The following is a 24,783-nucleotide window of genomic DNA, read 5'->3' on the forward strand; positions in this document are numbered from 1 at the left end:
GTACCTTTATAGGTACCTTTTTATAAAGGTACATATACTTAAATTATATGCAAATATTGCTGAAAGTAACTGAAATGGGAATTATTGATGCTGCATTTTCTATTATATCACCAGTGCCCAAGAATACAGTTTTAATTGTAAAAATATGGGGCATGGATTTTTACTGTCATTTGAGCATTTCAAGAATTCTTTTTTACAAAGAACGAAATGGTTTTCTGATTCTAAAAACGTGATAAAGTAAGCCAAGCTGATATTTTCCCCATAGTTCTGTAATACTTCTATCCATTAGAATTTACATTAAAAAAATAACATCTGAACTGCCTGATGCAAAATACAAGTTGTAATTTCAAAAAACCTCAGATACTGATGTTCACAGTTGAAACATCAGGTAGAATGATTAAATAATCTCTAGGCCCTCCTTTAACCCTCAAGAGTGTAGGACTTTAAGATTTTTAGATGCTGAAACTGAAAAAATTAAGATGACCAGATTTTTTATTGAGTTACATATTTTGATTTAGTTACTTATTAGAGTGCATTGGCTCAATGAGCAATTAGTTTAACCAAAGGTTTAGTCATGGGGACATTAGCTGGTATGACTTAAATAAAGCAGTTTTGCTGATTATTTTGTTGTCATTTTCGCATAGTCAGAAATTTCCTTCCCACTTTCTTATTAATCCTCCACACTACACAAAATTCTCAGCATGCTGGTGTCCTAGTCATCCCTTCACAAACAGGAGCTGAATTTTTCTATTTCATTTTCTTTACTGGTGTCTTTTCAGGCCCCTGGAATGCCCTCATCTTTTGGAATTCCTTCCTCTTCCCTCTCTGTCAAAATCATTAACCTGGATCTAGCAAGATTTCTGAATCCCAGACCAGCAAGCCCCAAACTCCATCTGAAAACAATCTTTCTCTTTTCTGAAATCCCAGACAACTTTGCACTTCTTTATTCTACTTTCCACCACTTTATAGAAACATTTTATATACATTCATCATCTTTGCTTGATTATAAACTCTAATTTATAACCTTACTCAACATCACCTGTACCTTACTTAAACTTCAGTCCTCTATTTCCAACGGCTCTGGGCATTTTTGATTGGCTGGCACCTCAGGATTAATATGGCATAAACTAAGCTCATTTTGAATTGCAAGTTTTCTTGCATATCATACTTCTCTTTGTAGAACTAGTAGTCCTTAGGCTGGAATTATAATGTTATCTTGACTTTTCCTTCTTTTCCTTTCTTATAGGCTATGCCTACAATTGTATCTTTTCTATCCATTCTTTCCTCTCTTTTCCCATTGCTGTTATCCTAATTAAGCCTTTAATTGCCTCAGCCTACATTATTTCCATGGTTTCCTTCCTTTAATCCTCCCTCAGAGCTTTACCTACATCTCTTTTCATCTTGTACATCATAGTCCTAGTGGTTATCCTAGGACAGCTCTGATTATGTCACTTCTTAGATCAGAAACTTTCACTGGAACTCCAAGTCCCCTTGAATGACAACTCAAAGTCTTTGTGTTGTTTTCTAGTACACTCCACAGTATGTAGGTTACCTATCTTTACAGCTAAATATATGAGTTACTCCTCCTCTTCAAGACTTATGTCAAATGAATTACTTCCCCCTTAAAAAAATTATTTTAGAGAGAGAGGAGGAGCAGAGGGAGAGAATATTTCAAGCAGATTCTCTGCTGAGCACAGAGTCTGACATGGAGCTAAGTCTCACCACCCATGAGATCATGGCCTGAGCCAAAACCAAGATTCAGGTGCTTAACTCACTGAGCCACCCAGCTGCCCCACCACGTTCTGCTTCTTGAGTGCACTCTATGTTCTTAGCTCTTGGTTTCTGCCTCCTCTGTGCTCTTAGACTGGCTTGATTTCTCCCAGTCTCCTAAGGTAATTTCTTGGTACTCTGGGCCTCCGAATTCTAATGGTACTTTCTCTCCTGTATCTCTTTATATCTCATATTATTAACACTAATCAGTAATCCTTGAAAAAGAAGACATTTTCCTGATCCATCTTTGGATCCCAACCAAGCTCCAGGATATCCTCCTCCTCAAATAAGATTTAGTGTGGAACCTTAACCCAAAATTGGTAATTACATAGGTACCACTAAGTTTTTTTCATTCTTTCTTAAACTGGGAAGTGAAAAAAGAAAGATTAACTGAAATTATTTAAGAAGAATGAATTCTTTTCAATGTAGTTACGAGCAGTGCATTTTAGTTAAAATGCTTACTAATGCCGGATTCACTAAAAGATTGATTTGATGCACTGATGAAAGTGAGCTGCATAGCTACAACCTATTAAACTTGGGGGAAAATAAAGTGTGGTTGTATGTCTTAAAATGATAAAGAAAAAAATAGTTTTATTTTTGGAAACTGTAGAAAAGATATTCCAAAAGTTTTTTCCCTTCTGATACACTGTTTTCCAAACTCTGGGGCTTTGTCATATTTCTGAGTCTCTCCCTGTTAGTTCTGTAGTTAGTTTATCTTTCTTGTTTCCAATCTGATGCAAGTTCGTTCCAGATCCAGTTAAAAAATCCCTTCTACTCAAGTCTTCTCATAAAATCCCAGGAAGATTTCAAGTTTTTCCTAATTTTCTGGCCTTTTGAAACCTTATAAATATCTCTGCTTCTAGCATATTCCTTACATAACATTGTAATATCTCTCATAATATTCTAATTATTTGTTTCTAGGTCTGTTTTCAGCAATAAATTTTAAACTTGTTGAGAGATGATTATATCTTGAAGCATAGTAGACACTCCAGTATTTATTGAAGTAATTAATAAATGAATATAAATAACATAGTAATTTGGAGGAAATTTACATTGTTCAAACACACACACACACACACACAAATAAAACTCTGAACATCCAATTTAGAGAAAGAAAGGGAAAAAGAGGAAAAACACAACAATTTACTTACTTTTTAGCCACTGGAAAAATTTGTAGTGAGACTCATTCTATCAACAGAAAATTGAATTTGCAACACGCTGAAACTTTAAGACTTGACAGAATTAAATCAGACATACGCAAGTTGAAATCCCAGCTTGTATAGTAACTATCTTGGTGTCTTCAAACATGTTACTTAATATTTCTCTATGTTATTTCTTCCTATATAAATAAGAAATAAAGGAGACATAGAAGTATGGTCTATTTTTGTAATTCATGGTAGTTATATTGTGTAGATTTGTGGCAAACAATAAATTAATGAATACTGAACCATTTACTCCAAGGGAAAATACAGGATGAGGTTCCTTTGAGAATTTGTTCATACCATTTTCATTAACCAATTAATACATGACCTTGTTTTATGTGTGTTACTGTTAAAAGACACTGTTTTTAAGGTATATGGTTAATCATTAACTCTGAACTCACAGCCAAGACATTTAATTCAAGCCAGAAAAAGTTTTCCTAATACATATGTTTTCTCTGTAAGGAACATGACAGTCTTTCTGAGTTTAAGAATACTAGATAGTCCTTTAGACTGTGCAATGGGACATTTTAAAATGTGAAATCACCAATAAAAAGTACACACACACAAAAGCAAACAAACAAAAACCAGCGGGGGGGGGCATTAAATTGGCTATGAAAAGGAACATGTTTACAAGTGTTGGGTCCCCCAATAATGGGTCCGTGATTAAAGGAGCGAGACTGATACAAAGTGAAGGTCAAGCAAAGCTTTATTTCGTGCCAGGCATCAAGAATAAAAACCGACCGTCAAACAGACTGGTCAGGGCTGCCTCTGTTACAAAGAGGGCGACCCCTCCCTGCTTTCCAGACTAACTTTTATAGAGCAAAGGCCATGTGGTTGGGCATGGCCACACACAGGTGGCCAAAGAAATTGTAACACACAGAGAAAGCCGCACAGTCATGCTAGGTGACCAATTGAATTACAATTTAGCCTAGTAGACATTTGAACCAGCCTATCACCTTGGTCAGAATTGGCGCCCAAAAGGCGGGGCCCATACTCCTTGGTAGCTAGGGGACAATATGCGCCCCCACTGATTGACTACCTCTACCTGGCCTGACCCACCCGTGTACTTGGACTTTGTTATCTGGGACTGGTTTCCTTGACTTGTTTTTAAGTAAGTTCCCCTGGTGGGGGTAGGGGTGGGAGGCAAGGTCAATTTAAGTTTTACTGCATAAACAACAAAATGGCAGTTCAACTGGGGTGGGGCCGCTCTGGCGGAATAGGCCCTTACACAAGTATGTGAGCTAAAACGAAAAGTCAGAGCCTTGCCATGTTTGGCATCAGCTGAGTACATGTAGAGTGGGTGACTCCGATGTTTGCCACTCTGCACACAGTCCATGTGATGAAGTTCTAGAATATAAGTGAGGTTCGGTGGGGTGAGGTCAGGTGGGGTGAGGTCCGGAGTCAATGACCAAGAAAGAATTCTTGAGACATCTTTGGTGCAAAATGGTGATTTATTAAAGCACAGGGACAAGACCCATGGGCAGGAAAAGCTGCTGCCCCGGGGTTCTGAGAGATGGCAGGTGTTGTACCATGGAGTTGGGGGAAGGTAAGGGAAAGAGAGGTTTCAACAGAACTTTCATATGCTAAAGAGGACGACCTACAAGACACCAGATACCAGAGGGCTTGCCCTTGTGGAGGTCATTTTGCTCTCTAGCAAGGTATTAACATTAAGATGGGTGGGAGATTCCTAAAGAATGTCACATATGTCCCACCCAGGAGTGGGGGTGGGGGGGAGTTGGAGGGTGTCAGCTTTTGCTATTTCCTCAGCCAGCCTTCTGTTCCCTCATCACATGAATGACCATAAAAGCACTGAGTTTTGATTTGAGGGTTACAAATAAATTTTAGCAAGTAATTGATTTGCAAATATGGAATCCACGAAAAATGAAGTTTGACAATAACTCTTTGTCTTCAGGGTTGTCATGAAGCTTAGAAAAAAATACAGGTTAAATACATAATAACCCGTGCATAATGATATTTGTGAATTTCTGGCACATAGTAGGTACTCCTTAATCCCATTATTACTAGTTTTGTAACTCTTAACATAACAGTACAAGATAAGCCTTGTTCTAGGGCCACTTACAATATAATGGAAGGGGGAAAAACACCTTATGGATGAGGGTACACTGTGGTAATGAGGAAGAGAGATAAAGTACAGTATGTCTCACTTCTAGGAATTCTGAAAGCATAGAGAGCTGAACGAGAGCTGGAAGTGTAGTGGTAACAGAAGAATTCATGGGAGAGTTAGGACCTGAGAAAGAATCTGGAGAAAAAAGCTGAGCACAGAGACAGTAGTCCAACTGTGCAACCAAAGGCATGAATGTGGTATGAACATGGCACATTCCGGAGACCAAGGTTTGTAGAAAATGGGATACATGGGAGCCTGGGTGGCTCAGTGGGTTAAGCCTCTGCCTTCAGCTCAGGTCATGAGCTCAGGATCCTGGGATCGAGCCCTGCATCCCATCGGGCTTTCCGCTCAGCAGGGAGCCTGCTTCCTCCTCTCTCCCTCTCTTTCTCTCTCTCTCTGCCTGCCTCTCTGCCTACCTGTGATCTCTCTCTGTCAAATAAATAAATAAAATCTTTAAAAATAATAAAAAGAAAAAAAAAAGAAAATGGGATACATGTTGGATAGTGCAGATCATAAAGACAGGAGAGTCAAGGCCAGAGAAGTGTTTAGACTTCATTCTCTATACACAGAGTAACTAAATGTGTTATTTTTGGAAATGGTCTGGCAGAGGAAGATAATGTGAATTAGTGAGTAGAGGAAGACTGGGGGAAAGAACCCCATGGAGAGACTACAGCAGTGTTCTGAAGGTAAAGAAAGAAGAAAGCATGCTTTAATGATACTGGATCAGAGAAGGAGGAGTAATCTCTTAACGGAATGAAAGGGAGGCCCTTGAGATAACATATATTTGGGAAATAAAGAAAGAAAACATTGGAAAGAATACACACATGGAGTATACACAATACGCTCATCATTGTGTATTGTGCCCCTTAAACTCACTGAAAGCAGAGATGGATCTCTATTCAGGCACCTTTCTGTTTCCTGATAAAACTGTTGATCTAACTCAGTGTTTTGCAAATGCTTTTGACTGTGACCCACTGCAGGATACACAATTTACATACGTATAGTGTTGAAAACCAGAGTTTCACAAAATAATAGTTACCTTGAGTGTGGGTAATACACTTACATATTTTCTATTCTTTTCTATTTTGTTATGGAAGTTGATCATGACCCTCCATCAGGTCAACACTTAATGTTTGAAAATAACTTACTTTTCTAGTACATTCCCTAGGCTTGAAAATTTATTTCCCAACCATTGAGATTAAGCAGAAAACTCAAACCTTGGCTTCCAGTCTCTTTTTTAAATGCAAGCCATAAAATAAATAAAAAATTTCAGGGGCACCTGGTGGGGTTCAGGCTGAGCATCTACCTTTGGCTCAGAGCATTATCTTAAGGTCCTGGGATCAAGCTTGGCATTGGGCTCCCTGCTCAGCAGGGAGGCTTCTCTCTCTCCCTTTGAGCCCCCCCACCCCACCCCGCTCCACTCATGTTGTCTCTCTCTTTCTCTCTCTCAAATAAATAAATAAAATCTTCAAAAATTATTCAGCATTAACTGATCAAGGAATTAAATAAAAAGCAGAGTTAGTGATTTCAGGTAAACCCAGCATCTTCTCCCTTCTCCCCTAAAACTCTGGATAAGCAAATTGTTTTCAAATTTTTCAGATTATTTTCAGACATTAAGTGTTGACCTGATAGAGGGTCGTGATCAACTTTTCATAACAAATTAGAAAAGAATAGAAAATACCTGAGTGTGTTACATACACTCAGACATATGTGCTTCACTGTGGACCTGCTTCATGCTGCCCCTCCATGGTGGCAGGTTGCCCAGAGAGAATCTTGGGCATTGTTTCTCCTAAGGTCTCAGTGTGAGACACTTTTACCTTTTGCATACAAAAGACTAGATTGATCAATGTGGAAGCAACTGTTGTATGATAATATAATGCTATTATGCACTGATAGCCTCATCTGTGCAAATAATCTAATACTTTTGACTAAATAAGATCTAGTAAAGGCTCTTAAGTTTGGAATTATAAAACAGCATTAGCATTCAAGACACAGCCTGGTGCCTTGAAATCCTTTGCTTAAAGAACACTGTGCAACTAGAAACATTAATAATTTCCTTGGACATAAGTACGAGAGTTAAGAAAGGCAGTAGAGTGTGATGACTAAGAGTGCCTGCCTTGTAGGCTGAATCCCTGGCCTCAGGTCACAGCTCACAAGCTCTAGGATGCTAGACAGATTACTTGACCTCTCTATGACTCAGTTTCCTCTTCCATCACATGGGGGTAATAGCCCCTACTTCATAGTTACATGGTACCTGCAGTATAGTAAAAGCTCAAGAAATGTAGCTATGCTTATTATCTGAGAAGGGGAAATGCTGTTGAAGCAAAAGCCTGAAACATCTCTGAATCATAGGTCCCCACTGCCAACGCCCATAAGTAATTTGGTATCTCTCCTGCAAAGAGAGGAAGGTCAGATGTGCCTCATGGCACCACCTAGGGAAGTATAGGCACTTTTTAAAAATCACTTCTTACAGAGGAGAAGGGTAGAAAATGTGTCCAGGAAAATAGCAGTCAGAAAAGAAGCATTAGTTCTTTTTTTTAAATTTTTTTTTATTTTCAGCATAACAGTATTCATTGTTATTGCACCACACCCAGTGCCCCATGCAATCGGTGCCCTCTCTAATACCCACCACCTGGTACCCCAACCTCCCACCCCCCGCCCCTTCAAACCCCTCAGATTGTTTTTCAGAGTCCATAGTCTCTCATGGTTCACCTCCCCTTCCAATTTCCCCCAACTCCCTTCTCTCTAACTCCCCTTGTCCTCCATGCTATTTGTTATGCTCCACAAATAAGTAAAACCATATGATAATTGACTCTCTCTGCTTGACTTATTTCACTCAGCATAATCTCTTCCAGTCCCGTCCATGTTGCTACAAAAGTTGGGTATTCATCCTTTCTGATGGAGGCATAATACTCCATAGTGTATATGGACCACATCTTCCTTATCCATTCGTCCGTTGAAGGGCATCTTGGTCCTTTCCACAGTTTGGCGACTGTGGCCATTGCTGCTATAAACATTGGGGTCCAGATGGTCCTTCTTTTCACGACATCTGTATCTTTGGGGTAAATACCCAGGAGTGCAATTGCAGGGTCATAGGGAAGCTCTATTTTTAATTTCTTGAGGATCTCCACACTGTTCTCCAAAGAGGCTGCACCAACTTGCATTCCCACCAACAGTGTAAGAGGGTTCCCCTTTCTCCACATCCCCTCCAACACATGTTGTTTCCTGTCTTGCTAATTTTGGCCATTGTAACTGGTGTAAGGTGGTATCTCAATGTGGTTTTAATTTGAATCTCCCTGATGGCTAGTGATGATGGACATTTTTTCATGTGTCTGATAGCCATTTGTATGTCTTCATTGGTGAAGTATCTGTTCATATCTTCTGCCCATTTTTTTTTAAGATTTTTATTTATTTATTTGACAGAGAGAGAGCACTAGTAGGCAAAGAGGCAGGCAGAGAGAGAGAGAGAGAGAGAGAAGGAGGAAGCAGGCTCCCTGTCAAGCAGAGAACAGGATGCAGTGCTGGATTCCAGCACCCTGGGATCATGACCTGAACCGAAGGCAGAGGCTTAACCCACTGAGCCACCCAGGTGCCCCAAGAAGTATTAGTCCTTAAGGTCAACATTGCAAGGCCATTTTAAAGATAGAGAGCAAGGGGACATAGAGAATGGCTTACATCAAGAACTAGGATTTCTAGCTCAGTGCGAACCAAGTTGTGGACAGGACCACATCTCCCAGCCGGCAGTCACTCCAAGTCATAAACAGCTACTATTTTCAATGCTCAACAGCTTGAGAGGATTTCCTATGGTTTCTCTGTGGCAGAGAGAGTCCTGTACAACAACAGCTCTTTCTAGGTATTATTTAAACCTTGCCCTTATTATAAAGGTGAAAATAAGAAATTCAGCAACAAATGATTTCCTTAAATGGATGAGATATTAAGCAACAAAGCTTGCTTCCCAAAGCAACATGATTAAATCCTACAAGAGCAAACTTTAGAAGTTGGCTGCTGGCTGAGGGAAACTCACAGTCTGCACGAGAGAGTGCAAAGGATGTGCAATAATCAGGTGGGAAGAGGAAGGGAGGCTAAGAAGTTTTAAGAATATGTATCGACTATTATCGACTGGTAAATGCCATGTAATGTAAATTTTTTTTTGATTGGGTTTTAAAAATATAATAAAACATCTGTTAGCTTTGTCTCTTTCAGAATTATTATTTCTTTTGGAGTCAAGAAAGTACTGAGACGTGCATTAGCAAAATATACAAGTAGTTTTCTATTGTGATTCCACTTACTATCAAAGGTTTTTCTTTTCTTTATATATATTTAAAGATTTATTTATTTATTTTAGAGAAAGAACGAGAGAGCAGGGGGAGGGGCCGAAGGAAAGGGAGAGAGAGAATCTCAAGCAGACTCCCCACTGAGTGCAGAGCCCAACTCAGGGCTGGATCCCATGACCCTGAGATCATGACCTGAGCTAAAATCAAGAGTGGGATACTTAACAGACTAAGCTGCCCAGGTGTCCCTCGAAGATTTTTCTTCTAAAAAATTATTGGAGAATGCATTCGTTTGCTAGAGCTGTCACAATAAATGCCACAGAGTGGGTGGCTTAAGCAGTAGAACTCTATTTTCTCATAGTTCTGGAGGTAGAAGTCTAGGATTAAGGGGTCAGCATGTTTGGTTTCTCCCAAGGCCTGTCTCCTTAGCTTGCATATCTGGCTGTGTCCTCACAGAGCCTTTTTATGTATGTGCGCAGGCTCCTGGTATCTCTGTGTGTCCTGATTTCCTACTCTTTTTTTTTTTTTTTCTTAAGATTTTATTTATTTATTTGACACAGAGAGAGAGATCACAAGTAGGCAGAGAGGCAGACAGAGAGAGAGGGGGAAGCAGGCTCCCTGCTGAGCAGAAAGCCCGATGCAGGGTTCAATCCCAGGACATCGAGATCATGACCTGGGCTGAAGGCAGAGGCTAAACCACTGAACCAACCAGGCACCCTCTGATTTCCTCCTCTTATAAGGATTCTCATCAGATTGGATTGGGCTCTGGCCTAATAGCCTCATTATAACTTAATTACCCCTTGAAATGTTCTTTCTCTAGGTATAGACACATTCTGAGGTACTTTGGGATGGGGTGGGGGGGTGGCTGCGGTCAGGGCTCCAACATTCAGATCTGGGATGGACACACTCAGCCCATGATGGTGAATCTTGAAGGACTGTGAGAATTCCTTTTTCACAAAGACGTATGTGCCAGGCATCTTACGCCAGGACAGGACCTACTACGGCTGCTGCCTGTCGTGTTGTCGGGGGTACACTTGTGAAGTGTGCATGCTATTGGCACCTGCTGGCTCTTCCGTGTATCAGCCAGGCCTGCCCAAACTTTGGTAATAGATCATTATATCATTCCTTGCTTAAGCAGCAGCCCCTGTCTGGATTGGAGGATTTTGCCACACTGAGTTCTGTTTGTGTAATGTTGGCTGCTCTACCAGGCTACCTCTGGTTCATAATCCTTAGCATATTTAATCATATTAGTATCACTAACTTTTTCACCTTCCTTTTTCAAATAAGGACCCTAAGGAGTAGTGCCGATCTCAGGCCTGAAGACACTGAATGAAGGTAGAATGGCTTCCTTTTTTCACTTAGCCTCCCCCATTCACGGTACCTCAAAGTACACCCTCTCTGCTGCCTCTTGCTGGAGCTGTGGGTCCTGAACTCAGCCTGAAGGGACTGGTAGCATGGAGTGAAAAATTGCCCGTCCAAGCTATTCAGAAACTCCACAAGTTAAACTGTCTTACATCACGGCAGAGCAAGGAAATAGTGTGAAAGACAGCCAGTGTTCCCAGAATGATGTTCTGATGTAGTTCTCAAAATGAGTCAGAGTTTCTCTGAGATTTGTGATTAAAAGAAGAAAAAAAAAAAGATATCTTTTAAGAATCTGTTTTTTTTTTTTTTTCCCTCTAACCCAGTGAACAGGAGGGATATTTGCTTTAGTAATCTGCTCTTCTATTCCTCTAGATATGGCAGATTACAGTGGTCAAGCTGGGACAGTCCAGCTCTGCTGGCAGGAGGAGTCTTCTGACCACTAGTGACCTATTGACCTTGACCCCTAATCCTTTTAGCCCCCAGTTCATCCCCTGGCTTTCCAGTGGCTCAGTTTCTTGTCTCCTATTCCCTACATATCTTGGTCCCAGAACCTGCCAAGGACCAAACTGGATTATAGTCTCCTACTTTCCTGAACCTTGACAGTTTCTCATTGTCAATGGCTACTTGATGTGCTGCTTGGGTAGATATTCTAGTTAAAAGATTTAAGCCACAGTATCATGACTCTTCACCCTAATTAGCTATGAGTTATTTTTTTTCTATTCACCTGTTAAAAAAAAAAATAAGTTCAAGTACTCTTTAGGGGTGGTTCATTTTTTAAAAAGTATGTTAGGACAAACCCAGGATTATTTGTATAATGATGTTTCTCAATTTCACTTCCGTATATTTTTTTGAATGGAAGATTAAGAAGTAGTCGTAGCCAGGTCAGAGGAAGTTGGGCATACATTATCCATGTCTTCATCTATAATCTGGCTGCATTCATGGTTTTGTATATCCTACATGCATATATCAGTGGCCAAGTGTATAGAGGCTGAAAAAGTACATGAGATATACAGATCTGTGCCTTGAACCCTCTTTGGATTCTTACTCTTGTTAAATACTTAGTCTGTCTCCTCCAGATTAATCTCCCCAGTCCAGTGTCTTCTTTCTGAATTTATTTTATTCTGTCACCTTTAAATTCTGCTTCACTTCCTACCTTCTTATCTACCATCTCCCATCTCTCTTTCTTATTCTTCCTATCTAGTCTGTCAGCAATGCTCGAACCTTGACTACATCCCATTCAGCTCTATTCCTGGTTATCCTCCCCTTCCCCACCCCACAAAGTCTCCAGTTCTCAACTAGAACTAATGATTCAGAAATGTTTACCTTTTACGCTTCCAGCTTTTAGTTAAAAGAGCCCGCTGGGCCTCTTCTCTTAGATATATTATAGACCCTTCATACTCAAATTGAACAAAATGAAACTGACTGTCTTCTTTTGCAACACCGCTATTTCGTCTTTGGTATTTAACGCGGCTAACTGTGTCCTCATTCTAAACTGCATGAGCTGGGAGCCAAAGACTGATCTTTGATGCTCTACTTTCCCTCCTGTGCAATCTGTCCCCATGTCATATTGTTTCCCTAAACCAAGCTACCATCATCTCCGGCCTCAATAAGCAAGACAGACTACTTTCTGACCTCCTTATTTTTCCTCTCACTCTTCTGCACTTTGTTTTCCACTCAGCAGCCAACGTCAGATCTTTAATTCTAATGAAACTCACGTCACAGAACAATAGCCTGGGATCAAGACATCACTTTCCTTGACCTCTATCTTCTCCATCCTGTGTTCACATTCTCCCTTCTCCACCACATCCAACCCCGGTTTTAAGACCATGCCAGCCATACTGGCTTTCTCTTTGTTTTCTAAAACGTGTCCATATTGTCGCCTCTACCCTGGGAAGTTGTTCTTGCTCTTCCCATTTTTCCTGGAACTCTTTTCCTCAGGTCTTCCCAAGGCTGCGTCCTTCTTACCACTCTGTTTTCACCTTAAATGTCACCTTCCTGCTGAATATTCAACCCAAAGTAATCTTGCGTAAACATACACACACCCCTCCCAACCCAGTCACTCTCTACTCCCATAAACTCTGTTATTTTTGTATTTCCCCTGAAATCATTATTTATTTGCTTATTTATTGCTTTCCAGTACCCATTATAGTGTAAGCCCCATGAGAGTAGGAACCTTCATGTGCCTTGTTCACTGTGGTATTTGTAGCACTTACAAAATTGCCAGGTATTTACTAGATGTTCAATAAATAAGTGAGTAGATACATTTGTGCTTCTTAGGTATTTTCCATGTCTTCCCTCACCTTTCCATTCTCACACATGCTGCTGCTCTTTAGGTCTTCGTAATTTCTCTTTTGAGCTATTGAAAAACTTACCTACTGAGGTTCCTTTCCCCAGTTTTCTTCCTTGCCAAAGCCCACTATGCTTTGCTGCCTGGGTTATATTTTTATAACTTTCTTTATTCCATTCTTTTGCTGAACAAAGCGGCACTTCTGTGACCTTTGCATTCTGCCAGGGGTGGGATGGTGGTAGTTGTAGGGCTGGGAAGGTTTGCTGTGTTTGCCAAAGAGTGAGCTTTATTTTTGGTTTTTTGGTTTTAAAGATTTTTTATTTGTTTATTTGACAGACAGAGATCACAACTAGGCAAAGAGGCAGGCAGAGAGAATGGAAAGGAAGCAGGCTCCCTGCCAAAAAGAGAGCCCGATGTGGGACTCGATTTTGAGACCCTGGGATCATGCCCGAGCCCAAGGCAGAGGCTTTAACCCACTGAGCCACCCAGGCACCCTGAACTGTATTTTTGAAAGAGGAGGTCTCTTCATCAGTGGATTTAAACCTGAGGACCAGGGTCAGCCATGCACAGCTCCTTCCTATCCATTAATTAGGCCCTGGAAGTATGTCTGTGCTTAGAATGGTCCCAAGACTTCAGGCTGCCATTTTAAATAGGAAGCGTTTGAGTCCATATTCATTCAAGATAACCAGTCTTCTTATCTGTAAAAGTAAGTGTTATATCTCCTTCTCTCGATGTAGTGAGGAACTGGCTGGCATTGATATATAGCAAAGGAAGGTGTTGATTTGAAAGGAGGTAGAAAATTAGGTGGGGGCCATTTGTTAATTTTTTTTAATTCTTTCAATGTCTAGCCCATTGTTTTATACACATTTTAAAATATTTGAGTATTTACACTTTCCTTGTATTATGCTGTACACTAGGGCATAAGAGTGAAATAATCCCAACGAGGTGTAAGCTGGTGAAGGGAAAAGCCCCGAACTGATCATTATACAAGTACATCATAATTAAAAACGATGATATAATTGAAGAGAAGCCCACACAATGCAACTACAAGTCAGCATGTTTATCACCTTTTAAGTGGGTGCTATACAGTTGGATGGCTGCTTGCATTACTATCCTCTCTTTTTTTGTTAAGGTGAAGTGCAGTTGTTCTCCCTGGGTCAGTGCATGGTAGTTCTGATGAGTCGGTCAGGCAGGGATGTAGAGATGGAGTAGAGCCAGCGATGAATACTTATTCACTGTATATTGGGGAAAACCGACTATCAGGACAGAGAACAGGGGCCCTTTATACAACCATGCCCTTTACATCCTATTTTTATGGTTGATTACTTCTATAAACTGACAGTTTCCTTTGTCCATGGATTTTTTTTTTGTTAATTTTGAATGAAGAACAGGAGATAGAGCAGTCAAGGAAAGAGAACAGCATTGTATAGGTCCAGAGGCTAAGCAGGGAAGAGTTTGGAATGCATAAAGAAGTCTAATGAACCTGTAATATAGAGACTGTGGGACAGGATAGCTTAAGGCAGAGCCAGAGCTATAAGAATGGGCTAAATCATGCATGGCCTTACACTATCAATATCTCTCCTGATTGGGGAGTCAATGGCCTGTCCTGCTCTGCGCATCTTTATCCTAACGGCTCATCTCTGACTCCTTGTTTAGCCTTTATGACTTTTTATGTTTCTCCTATGTTTCTAGTCAGGACCATCACAATTCTTAAAGACCATCATGAATCCTTAAAAGTTTCAGATCTACATTATTAAATCTGTTCCTTAGGGCTCATCTTCATCTCTCAGTGCTCAAGCATTTTGTTGATGGGTTAAGAGAAGGAGAACACGTTTCCCAGAGCTCAGCTATCTCAAATCACTGACTTCATCTACGGCTCTCTTCCCACAAGGACTTAAGCAAAATCTAAATACTCATATATGCTTCAGTATATTTATAGAAAATTTTATAGAATACATGAGAAATTTGTCAAGCAGAAGCCAATCAGATGTAAAACAAATCATTAGTTACCACTTTCCAGAAAATAGAGTGGTTTTTAGTCTCATGTGACCAAACCTAGGACTTGCACTTTGAATGTGGCAGAAACATTTATGGCTTCTCTTATAACAGACATTTACTGCACCGATTCTCATAATACTCTCTGCAAAGAATAAGTGAGGAGTCGTGCCCCTGACCTTTGTGTCCAGCAAATGATTGCGCAATGCCTCTCACATAGTAGTTGTCTGATAATAACCACACTGAAAACCCTCCCAGCTGAGTGCATTTCTTAGGAAGGAGAGCTTTCTCCAGATAAATGATAGGCCCTGAAGTTAGTGGTGAATAAGCTCTGTGCTCCCCATACTGTCTGGAAAGAAAGAGGCTATAAAAGAGAGAAGGAGAGAGCACCCTGGGTTGTGAAAGTCTGTAACAGCCTTATGGGGCATATTTTGCCGTCATGTGGCCATAAATACAAATCATGCCACTAGTCATAAAAAAGATAACATGGAAGGAATAAAATCATAAAGCTGCCATATATCGAGCACTTACCGTGTGTCAAATTGTGTGCTAGGAATTAACTCCAAGCTTCACTATAGCTCTGGCAGGCAGCCGTTATCTCTGGTTTCTATCGTACGGGTTAGAGAAGGCGTGCAGAGGTGGGCATCATTCGCCTAGAACCACACATTGGACATTGGAGCCAGGTCTGCCCTGCTGAAGCTCCAAACAGCTTTAGCCAAGGACACTTAATTTTTCAGAACAGTCTAGGTCATAGAGATTGGGGCTGGTAAAAGAAAAGGAAACAAAAACCTCTTGTCCGTTGCAGCTCAGGGCCTAACATAAGTGACCTGACCCCTAAGTCACCAAGAGAGAGATCCTGCCAGAATGAGCAGAGTTCCTGGAGAACTCCAGCGAGCCATACATCTGCTCTCAGAGAGTTGCCTCGGACTTTCCTCAAAAATTCAGTCAGGTGGCCTAAAGTGTTATATGTCTCTTCTCAAAAAATACTGTTCAGCTTGATTCTACTCTTTTCTCGGTCTTATCTTTAAGCAAATGTCGAAGTGATTTGATAGAGATGAGAGCAGGGGCTGCTCAAGGGAATGATGCTTGAGTTTTGTTCGAGAGCCTGAGGTGTAGTGGCCACGTGACTTCATTATTTCCTTTCAGTTAGGGCTCTATTAAATAATGGCCCAGGACAAGGCATTGTGTGTACTGAGGGTACACTGAGGAATAAGAAAATCTTCCTGTAAATGCCCCCATCCCCCTCCTTGGATTTTCAGGCTTAGCTCACTGTGTGCCACATGGTCTCATGGCAGATCATTCCCTGCCCAGTCAACAGGGAGAAAGGAGAACTTTATCTGTATTTCTTTTCCACCCTGATTAATGAAGTCCGACATATTGCTTTGGAAGGTGATACAAAAACATGTCTTATACTGTTTGCCTAGTTGAAGGTATATTTTAGTAATTTGTATTTTTCATATATGCCCTTTGGCAATTTAAGAAAAAAAATTGAACTCTGAATATATCGCTTTGGTCAAGGAATTGTGTCTATTCCCTGACCTTCATATACAGTGCAGAGCCACTGACCCACTATCAGTAAAACCTGCTTTGTGAAATGTTTTCTCAGAAATGGATACACGTCTGCACAAATTGCTTCCCATTCTCTTGGTGTCTCTTGTTAGCGGTGGCATGCCTGTGTATGAAAGCTAGCGGGGGTGAGGATGCAGACCGTGGCCGTGAACCTCACCATCACTAACTGGCATGGACAGGGATGAAATCTGCAACTTTTGCCTCATTAGCAGCATGTCCTCTACTGAGTTAAGCAGACATAGGCAATTGGAGAACACTGAAGGTTAATTTTTTCTGCCCGTAGGTAGAGTTACAGCTCAATGGACTAAGCCCTTCAAATGTTATCACTCCAACCAGGAAATTTTAAGTGGAAAAAAAATGGCTGGTAGCACAAAAAGGTTAAACGAATTGAAAACAGGTCTAAAACAGACTTGCAGTTTTTTCAAGAGCCGCGTAAAATATTCTGTAACTTTTACAGGGGTTATGACTTGAAACATGTTTCAACCATGTGATTACCGGGAACTATTAAAATAAATAGCACAACTAGGGCAATTATATATAGATACTCACAGCTTCAAAGCACAAGAGAAGAGGGAGTGAAGCAGCTTTGTTTTTCTTCTAAAATAGGTGACTTTATTTGGAATTTGAATAAAGACCTTCTTTGAAAAGCTGGATAGGGAGGGAGGCTGATGAGGCTAAAAAATTGCGATTATTTCCCCCTCACGCGGGTCTTCTCCTGAGCTGATGTATCAGTATGAGTCAGTGCTCCTGCAAAATTACATACAAGCCAAGAAGAAGAGATGGGCCCTGAGGACACAACCGAGGGACCGCTGTCCATGTAGCTTAAGATAAATGTCACAGCTTCACTTTGCCCTTCCTAGGTCACCTGTGACCCCAAGTCACTATTCATTTTCAACAGACACTCTGATCTTCTCCTGGCCTCTGAGTTTTGAAGACACAGTGTAGTGTGGGAGAGCAGGAAGGTCTCTCTCTGGTCAAGATCCCTTGTGTGTCAAATGGGCACTAATGCAGATGATCTCAGCTGTCTTTGCTTGTGTATGAGAGCCCAAACACACCTGACTGCATGGAAAGGGAAAACCAGAAATTCATCAAGGATACTGCTAGACTAAAGTCAAGCCAATAGGTCTTCAGCAGTTAGCCCACGAGGATGATGACTAGGATTTGGCCCTTGAATAGGAACTTGCAACTGAGTCTCTTCCTTCTTCCATTTTGGCTTGCTGGCAAAAGGCAGAATAAAGAATAATTATTTGAAATAGCTAGGATTTATTGAGCACTTAACCATGTGCTATGTGTCAGGTACTTGGAAAATTCCATGTCATCTAAGTAAATTCCATGTCATTTAAGTAAAACAGCCAGGAAGTGCAGACCAAGGATCCATGTGAGGAAGCCTGTCACATGCCTCAGCCTTTCCCACGGCCTGTGTCTTCGCTACAGTGTTCTTCAGAACAGCAGTATAACAGCCATCATGGTTCGCAATTAACTGGAGAGCTTGTAATTATACCTACACAAGGGATTTTCACTACCAAAGGAAGAAAACTCATTTGCAAGGAATAATTTTATGATAGCACAACAGAATACAATACAGAGACTATAATGGAAGATATCATTTCCATATATTCCATATTCCATATTTCATATAATGGAAGATTCCATATCACTAAGTGAACCCAAGTATTTCACCTATTCTGGTGTCTTCTGAGGTGCGTATGTGAAGTTATAGAGAAACCCCAGAAGTATGGTACTGAGGAAGGGCCTTCGGAGATCTAGAATGGTATGTTAGGGTTATAAAGCAATATGACAGAGTGTTTATACCCTTATCACACAGTCAATTCAAATGGATGTTTTTGAAAAGTGGATTCCTCATGTAACATTAAATCTTTTATCCAATTTAATTTGCAGAACTTCTTCCAAATAGTTAGCAACCTTCTAGATGAAGAAAACAAGGAAAAATGGGAGGATGCACAACAGGTAAGCCTGGAGCCGTTTCAAAACTTAAAACAAAATTGGTTAAGGAATGCTTAAAAAGTACGTGGAAAATATTTTAATATTTTCTTAAAAATAAGGAAATGTTAAAAAATATTAATGGTTTGCTGTCCCAAGAACATAAAAGGAGGCATCTAAAAGTCATCTTAGGGACACATGGGTGGCTCAGTCGTTAAGGCTCTGCCTTTGGCTCAGGTCATGATCCCAGGGTCCTGGGATGGAGCCCCACATCGGGCTCGCTGCTCAGTGGGGAGCCTGCTTCTCCCTCTCCTACTCCTCCTGCTGTGTTCCCTCTCTTGCTGTCTCTCTCTGTCAAATAAATAAATAAAATCTTTAAAAAAAAAAAGTCATCCTAGATTACATTATACTAATTTGAGAGGAAATAAGTGACCTCTTTTATCCTAACAATCAATGGACTGAATGATGTTATAAATGTGGGAAAAACTGAACAGGCTGAAGTAATTCCTCACTTTGAGGTAGCAATACCTAGTAACTATATGCCTTAGCAATCAGTTTCTTTCCTGCCTAAGACTATGGGAGAAACAACAAATCCAAAAGCATACATTATAAACCAAACTGTGGGGTAATAACAAGTAAAATCCCTTGCATTTACTACAACATTATGTATAATTTGGATAAGATATGCAGATGTGCATTTGGATTCAAAGCCAAGAGCTGTAAAAATGTGTTCTTGTAAGAAAATTTGAATTCTGCTTTTCTTCTCTTTCTGCTATGCATGATCAATGTAGCACGTGGCCTTATTGGTTTGATTATTCTTTTAAAATACCTTTCACTGCCATTTGTGCTATACTAACTATGTATGGTTAATAACACTCCCCCCCCAAATTACAGAAAAAGTGGGTTAGAGGTTAAGAGAGGGAGAATAAGCACGTTTTAAAAACTCTTGTGTAAATTTAATATAACTGTGTATTAAAATTCTTTAAGTTTTCTACTTGACCTTTGCTAATTCTGAGAGAACAGTGCAATCTTGGAAATAATAATATTTTCTGTGGTTCAAGTGAACCATCTATCCCTTTCTCCCCTTATAATCATGTTCTTGGCCTTCAGGAGCAAATCATGCCCTTTATTCCTGTTATGATAGAGGCTCTAAAAATAGTCCAGCGTGGCTCTACCTCATTATCAGGTACAAATTCTGTGCTTCTGGCCATAGGAAGAAAAAAGAGCACTCCTCAGTGTAAGACCCTGAATCTATCTTTTTCTGCTAGGTTGAATTATATATTTGTCCTTGGCTTTCTTCTAGAGGAGAGCCTCATTCACTCACTGGAAGGAAATGGTGTCTTTCCCTAGAATACAGCTGCAGAGGCTAAGCACATCTTTCCAGAATGCAGGAGACTATTAATTATGGATATGTTTAGAGTAAATGTATAATACCCTTTTTTAAACAAGACTGCACTTCATCGGATGGCATTATTTACTGTGAGATCCCAACTTGAATGAACAGCGAGTAGTATACAACTCCTCATCAATGGAAAACCCTGAATCCCTAATCCATCCCTTTACTTGTGATTTTGAATTACCTATATTCTTACCTTTTAAATATTTTTTTCAGTTGTGATAATCCTTAATGCCTTTTTAAAGACAACTGCTTGAATAGAAGTAAATAAAGGTAACTACTTGAAGTCAAACAACGACAACTCTTTTATAGCTTTTACTGAAAGGTATTATTACAACGGCAGCCACATGGTAAATGAGTCTCCAGGTTTGTGGCACAAATGGTGAACCCCATTTGCCACACATAGTTCATCTTAAATTCACCCGGTAATGGGGTGACCACTTGTTAGTTAACTGGCTTTATCCAAGGAGGGGGAAATAAGCTTTTTCAGTCCTCATGCAGGTAGTTTGCAACTTAGAGCGAGGTACCTGCTGAAGGTTAACACTCCTCCCCTCCCATAGAAACTGAGAGATAGAGATCCTGTCTTCCTTGTTATCACCTCTGTCTCTCTCTGAAAGACGACGTCTTCCCTGTAAGAGTCTATTTAGCTTTTTAAAAGATTTACATACATTTCAAAGAGAAAGAGAAAGAACTTAACAATTATTATTTTTCAAAAGTAAATGCTTTAAAAAAAAAGGATGAAGGATAGGGAGCTGCGAGAGGGAGTCTCTCATTTTCAGCAGGCAGAATTAAGACTCCTATTTTTAATTTATATTTACCCTTTCACAACACATACTCATATACACCTCACAGAAACAGCAGAAAAAATACAGTAGTAGCAGAAAACTTGGAGCTGATGGGAATTTCATGTAGATTTTTGGAATGATAATGACAATGAATTCTCAGAATTCATATTTAATAATTGGAAATAGATAAGAAATAACATTTCTCCCCAGATTTTCTCCAAATTAAAAAAAAAGTACAAGTATCCATGCTACACATTTCTAAGTGTAATAGCCACTGTTCATGTTTACAAATATATGTACCTATATGATGCATTCTCAGTGTCTGAATTTTAGTGGGGCGCAGCCACAACCTCCTGTAAACATTACACACTCCACCTGCAGTTCGCCCTGCCCAGCGTGGCTCCCTTTTACTCCAGTCCCCTTCCACCTCTGACTGTATACTTCTCTGCTAATCAGACTGTCTCTTCCCCTCCTGCACCAACCTTTGTAAAGACAAAGCCACTACAATTCTAATCCACTTCATTTTTTCATGGCTCCAAGGGGCAGTCGTGCTGAATGGCTAAAAGAAACGACCCTATCTTCAAAAGACTTTCTGCTCTAATGTCATTCTCTAATACAGGCTGACTGTATAAGCATTATGGATGATACAGAGTAACATTCATATGACCTTCTAAATGACCTTCACTTCTCACACCCTGCGCCAGAATCAGGGTGTCTTTAAGCAAAGATTCCTCCCTTGGCAGCGTGTAAGGCGGCTTGGTGTTGGGTTTACGATGTGCACGTACCTGTGAAGTACCCACACTACAGCTATGGTCATATCCTGAAATTATTGCCAACATTGTTATTCATTCAATAGCTATTATGGTTGTAGAAGTAAATGTTTCTCCCAAGGTATAAAAGTTTGCAGCGAACTTACTAGTTTGTCAATATTCTCGTGATGGCAATAATTGCTTTTTTCTTTCAGTGACCATCATATAGATGCTAAGTAAAAAATGTGAAAAGCCCCCAAATGTCAGTGTTTGTTCTATGCTATATGTAAGTGGGGAAAGGATCCCGTCAAAAGTAAAGATGGGCAGTTTCTAAGGATACAATCTGTTAGTTATTTTCAGTTTCCTTAGATTTATGGAGAATTAATCACTGCATCATATCACCTTCAAAGTTCTTGCCGTGTGACACCTGGTATCATTCTCAATTAGTGATTCAAAAATACAACTGCTGCCACTTGCAGAAATTCCTTCAAATAAATCAGAGCTCATTTGTGACCTCGTTATGTAGTTTTTGTTATTCCAGTTATATATTCCATTATGTAGACTTTTTATTCCTTCCAATCTTTGCTTCTTTTTTAGATTTATCCTGGCTCAATAGAGTTAATGCAGGTGATTGAAGATTTTATACACATTGTTGGAATGGGGATGATGGCCTTTCAGAATTCATACTTAATGACTGGAAATGTAGGTAAGAAATAGGATTTTTTTTCCCCAAATCTTACTGAAATTAAAAAATTGCAGGTATCTGTGTCAGATATTTCTAAGTGTCATATCCATTGTGCATATCTTCAGGTATATGTAAGTAATATATTGTGGATACTTACTGTCTGATTTTTGGATAGGCCCAACCACATATAACTATACACACTCCCGCACACACACAAAGACACACACATTTGTATGGATTCCTAGAGTGTTTATCTTGTCTGTATATGCACATGTACATGTACTTGTACATGTGCATATGTACTACCTTTTCCATTTGCCAAATGTTCATTGGTGTCTGAGCTAATGTTGAAAATATATAATGTATATTCTTGAGTGTTGTTTTTTTTTTTAATGAGTCTTCATAATCTTCCATACATTGCTCATGAGGATGCCAAGTTACTTTTTTTGTAGTATCCCAGGGATGTGCTGAATCAGCACAGGCTGTAGCATGTTTCGGGAGACCTTCCAAGGTCATGGTGCTCTTGCTGCTCCGTTAGTTTTCCTGAGCGACTCCCAGGCACAATGACTCTCTCCCATTCCTCTGTAGCGAATTCTGTATTGCTAGAGTGCATCAGTAATAATCAATAATTAATAATTGTCTCTACTGGGGGAGGAATTACACAGAGGAGCAAAACCTACACAACTTTTCAGCACAACAATTACACTGAACCAACAACAGTAATGTTAACCAAATGGCAGATTTTTACTCTTTGTAGTAAAAAACATGGTGAGAGTACAGAAATAGTCTTTCAAATATTAGATGCACTGAGCTGATATAGGTTTACAGTTTTTTCATTTCTTTAGAAGTTTCCTCTCATAATGTTGCTGTGATTCAGATTTTCTGTCATTTTTTACTGCTTTAGTAGTCTTCACCTAAAGACCACTTTAATTATAGATAATGTTTTTAAATACATATAGCTTTCCTCAGATTCTTATTCATGACATGTTTAAGCTTTAATTTCTGGATCAGGAAGATACCTAACTTTTTGGAGTGATTGACTGGGGGAGTTCAACTAGTACAGAACATATAAACATATAATATATTTTATATATATATATGCACACACATATATATATTATAGCTTTTAATGATTCACTTCACACTTGATTTCTTCTGAAGGTATTTTAGTCCTGTAAGGACTCATGAGATCATAAGATATCTTCCATCAGGATGACCTCAAATAGTAAAGGATAATAATTAATTGCTGGTAATATTTTTCAGTTGAGGAGGGCCTACGCAATGCAGTCCTTAAATGGGGGACATCTCCATGCCAATATACCATCATCATGCAGCATGAGACCTTTCTGTTAGATTTATGTTTTTATCCACTTTCTGAGTCAGTTTGAGGGCCCAGACTTTCCCTCTGAGTGGGTGTTTAGCAGCTTGTGCTGGTTCAGGAATGGAGTGAACTGTCCCTTACTCTAAACACTGAGTGATGAGAAGGAAAGGGAACCAAAAATAGTATCTTTGTTGAAGACTAAATTCAGAAATCAGAGAAAATCCAAGTTAAATGTGCATTCCAAAAGTGGTTAGGCAAAGAGAGGAAAGATCAACTCTGTAGGAAAAGGGATCGTATGTTGGGCTATGAGTTATCTGGTACAGGGAAGGAAAAACCTAGAGAGATTCTGGGGCTGTTGGTCATTGAAGCTGGACCCACTCTCTAAAGGGCTTTATGACTTAAGTGGCGAGGAGGACCCACGAAGGCTGCTGTGCCAGATGAGTCCGTTCACAAATTTCCAAGAAAAATTAAGGGGGAAACACACAGAGGTATTGCTTCTTTAATTCTTTTTTGGAAATGTTAACATCTAATTCTAAAAGTCATTGCCAATTAAAAGTATCAGATTGGGGAGGGGCACCAGGGTGGTGCAATCGGTTGAGCGTCCAAATCCTGGCTTCTGTTCAGGTCGTGATCTTGGGATCATGAGATTGAGCCCCACATCTGGCTCCATGTTCAGTGCAGAGTCTGTTTAAGGCTCTTCTCCATCTCCCTTTTCCCCTCTCCCCTCCTTTGTGTGTGCTTTCTCTCTCTCTCTCAAATAAATAAATAATGAAAAAAATCTTTAAAAGAAAGTATCAAATTGATACATGGCCTTTATTCAGTTTGGCAAAAAAGCTGTAAAAAAAAGGAATGCCAATCTTAGAGTCTAGTAAACTTCAATTTGGGCTTAAGTGCACTGTTTGAATAACAATATATGAAATCCTCTACAGTCTAGTATAATTTACTACAAAAATTCTGAACATTTATTACTCTTTACCTTCCTTTCGACTTGCTAAAATTATGTATTTGAAAACTTTGTGTATTTTTTGCATGAAGATTCTGTTTTCTAGGTTTCCAACTTCCTTTATCATTGCTAAACTTTAAGACATGTATTAAATATAGTAACTCAAAGCATTTTAGTACTGCAGATAAAGCCAATATTGTCCTATACTGTCTTCAGTCTTGCGTAAGGACAGTGTGATTTGGTCTTCTGATCACTTATGTATAACTAATTATGTTTTTTAAAAAGGTTATATTCTGTGAATAAATATTCCAAATGTTATTATACAATGCTATTATACAAAGAGGTCTTATTTATTGTTGATTTCCTTCCAATACTTAACCCA

At 39.7% G+C, this 24,783-nt stretch overlaps 1 protein-coding gene across 3 annotated transcripts in view; it reads left to right on the top strand.

Annotated features, from left to right (window-relative positions):
• The window catches only part of ADGRB3 (adhesion G protein-coupled receptor B3), a 731,117-nt gene that overhangs the window by 355,461 nt on the left and 350,873 nt on the right, over nucleotides 1-24,783 (top strand). For all 3 annotated transcript variants that reach the window (XM_044253842.1, XM_044253861.1, XM_044253851.1), the window contains 2 exons: nucleotides 18,481-18,549; nucleotides 22,050-22,158. In XM_044253842.1, the coding sequence (XP_044109777.1) occupies nucleotides 18,481-18,549; nucleotides 22,050-22,158 (178 nt within the window). The remainder of the gene's footprint in view (nucleotides 1-18,480; nucleotides 18,550-22,049; nucleotides 22,159-24,783) is intronic.

The sequence above is a fragment of the Neovison vison genome, chromosome 1 (genome assembly GCF_020171115.1).
Source record: "Neovison vison isolate M4711 chromosome 1, ASM_NN_V1, whole genome shotgun sequence".
In the NCBI taxonomy this organism is placed as follows: Eukaryota; Metazoa; Chordata; class Mammalia; order Carnivora; family Mustelidae; genus Neogale; species Neogale vison.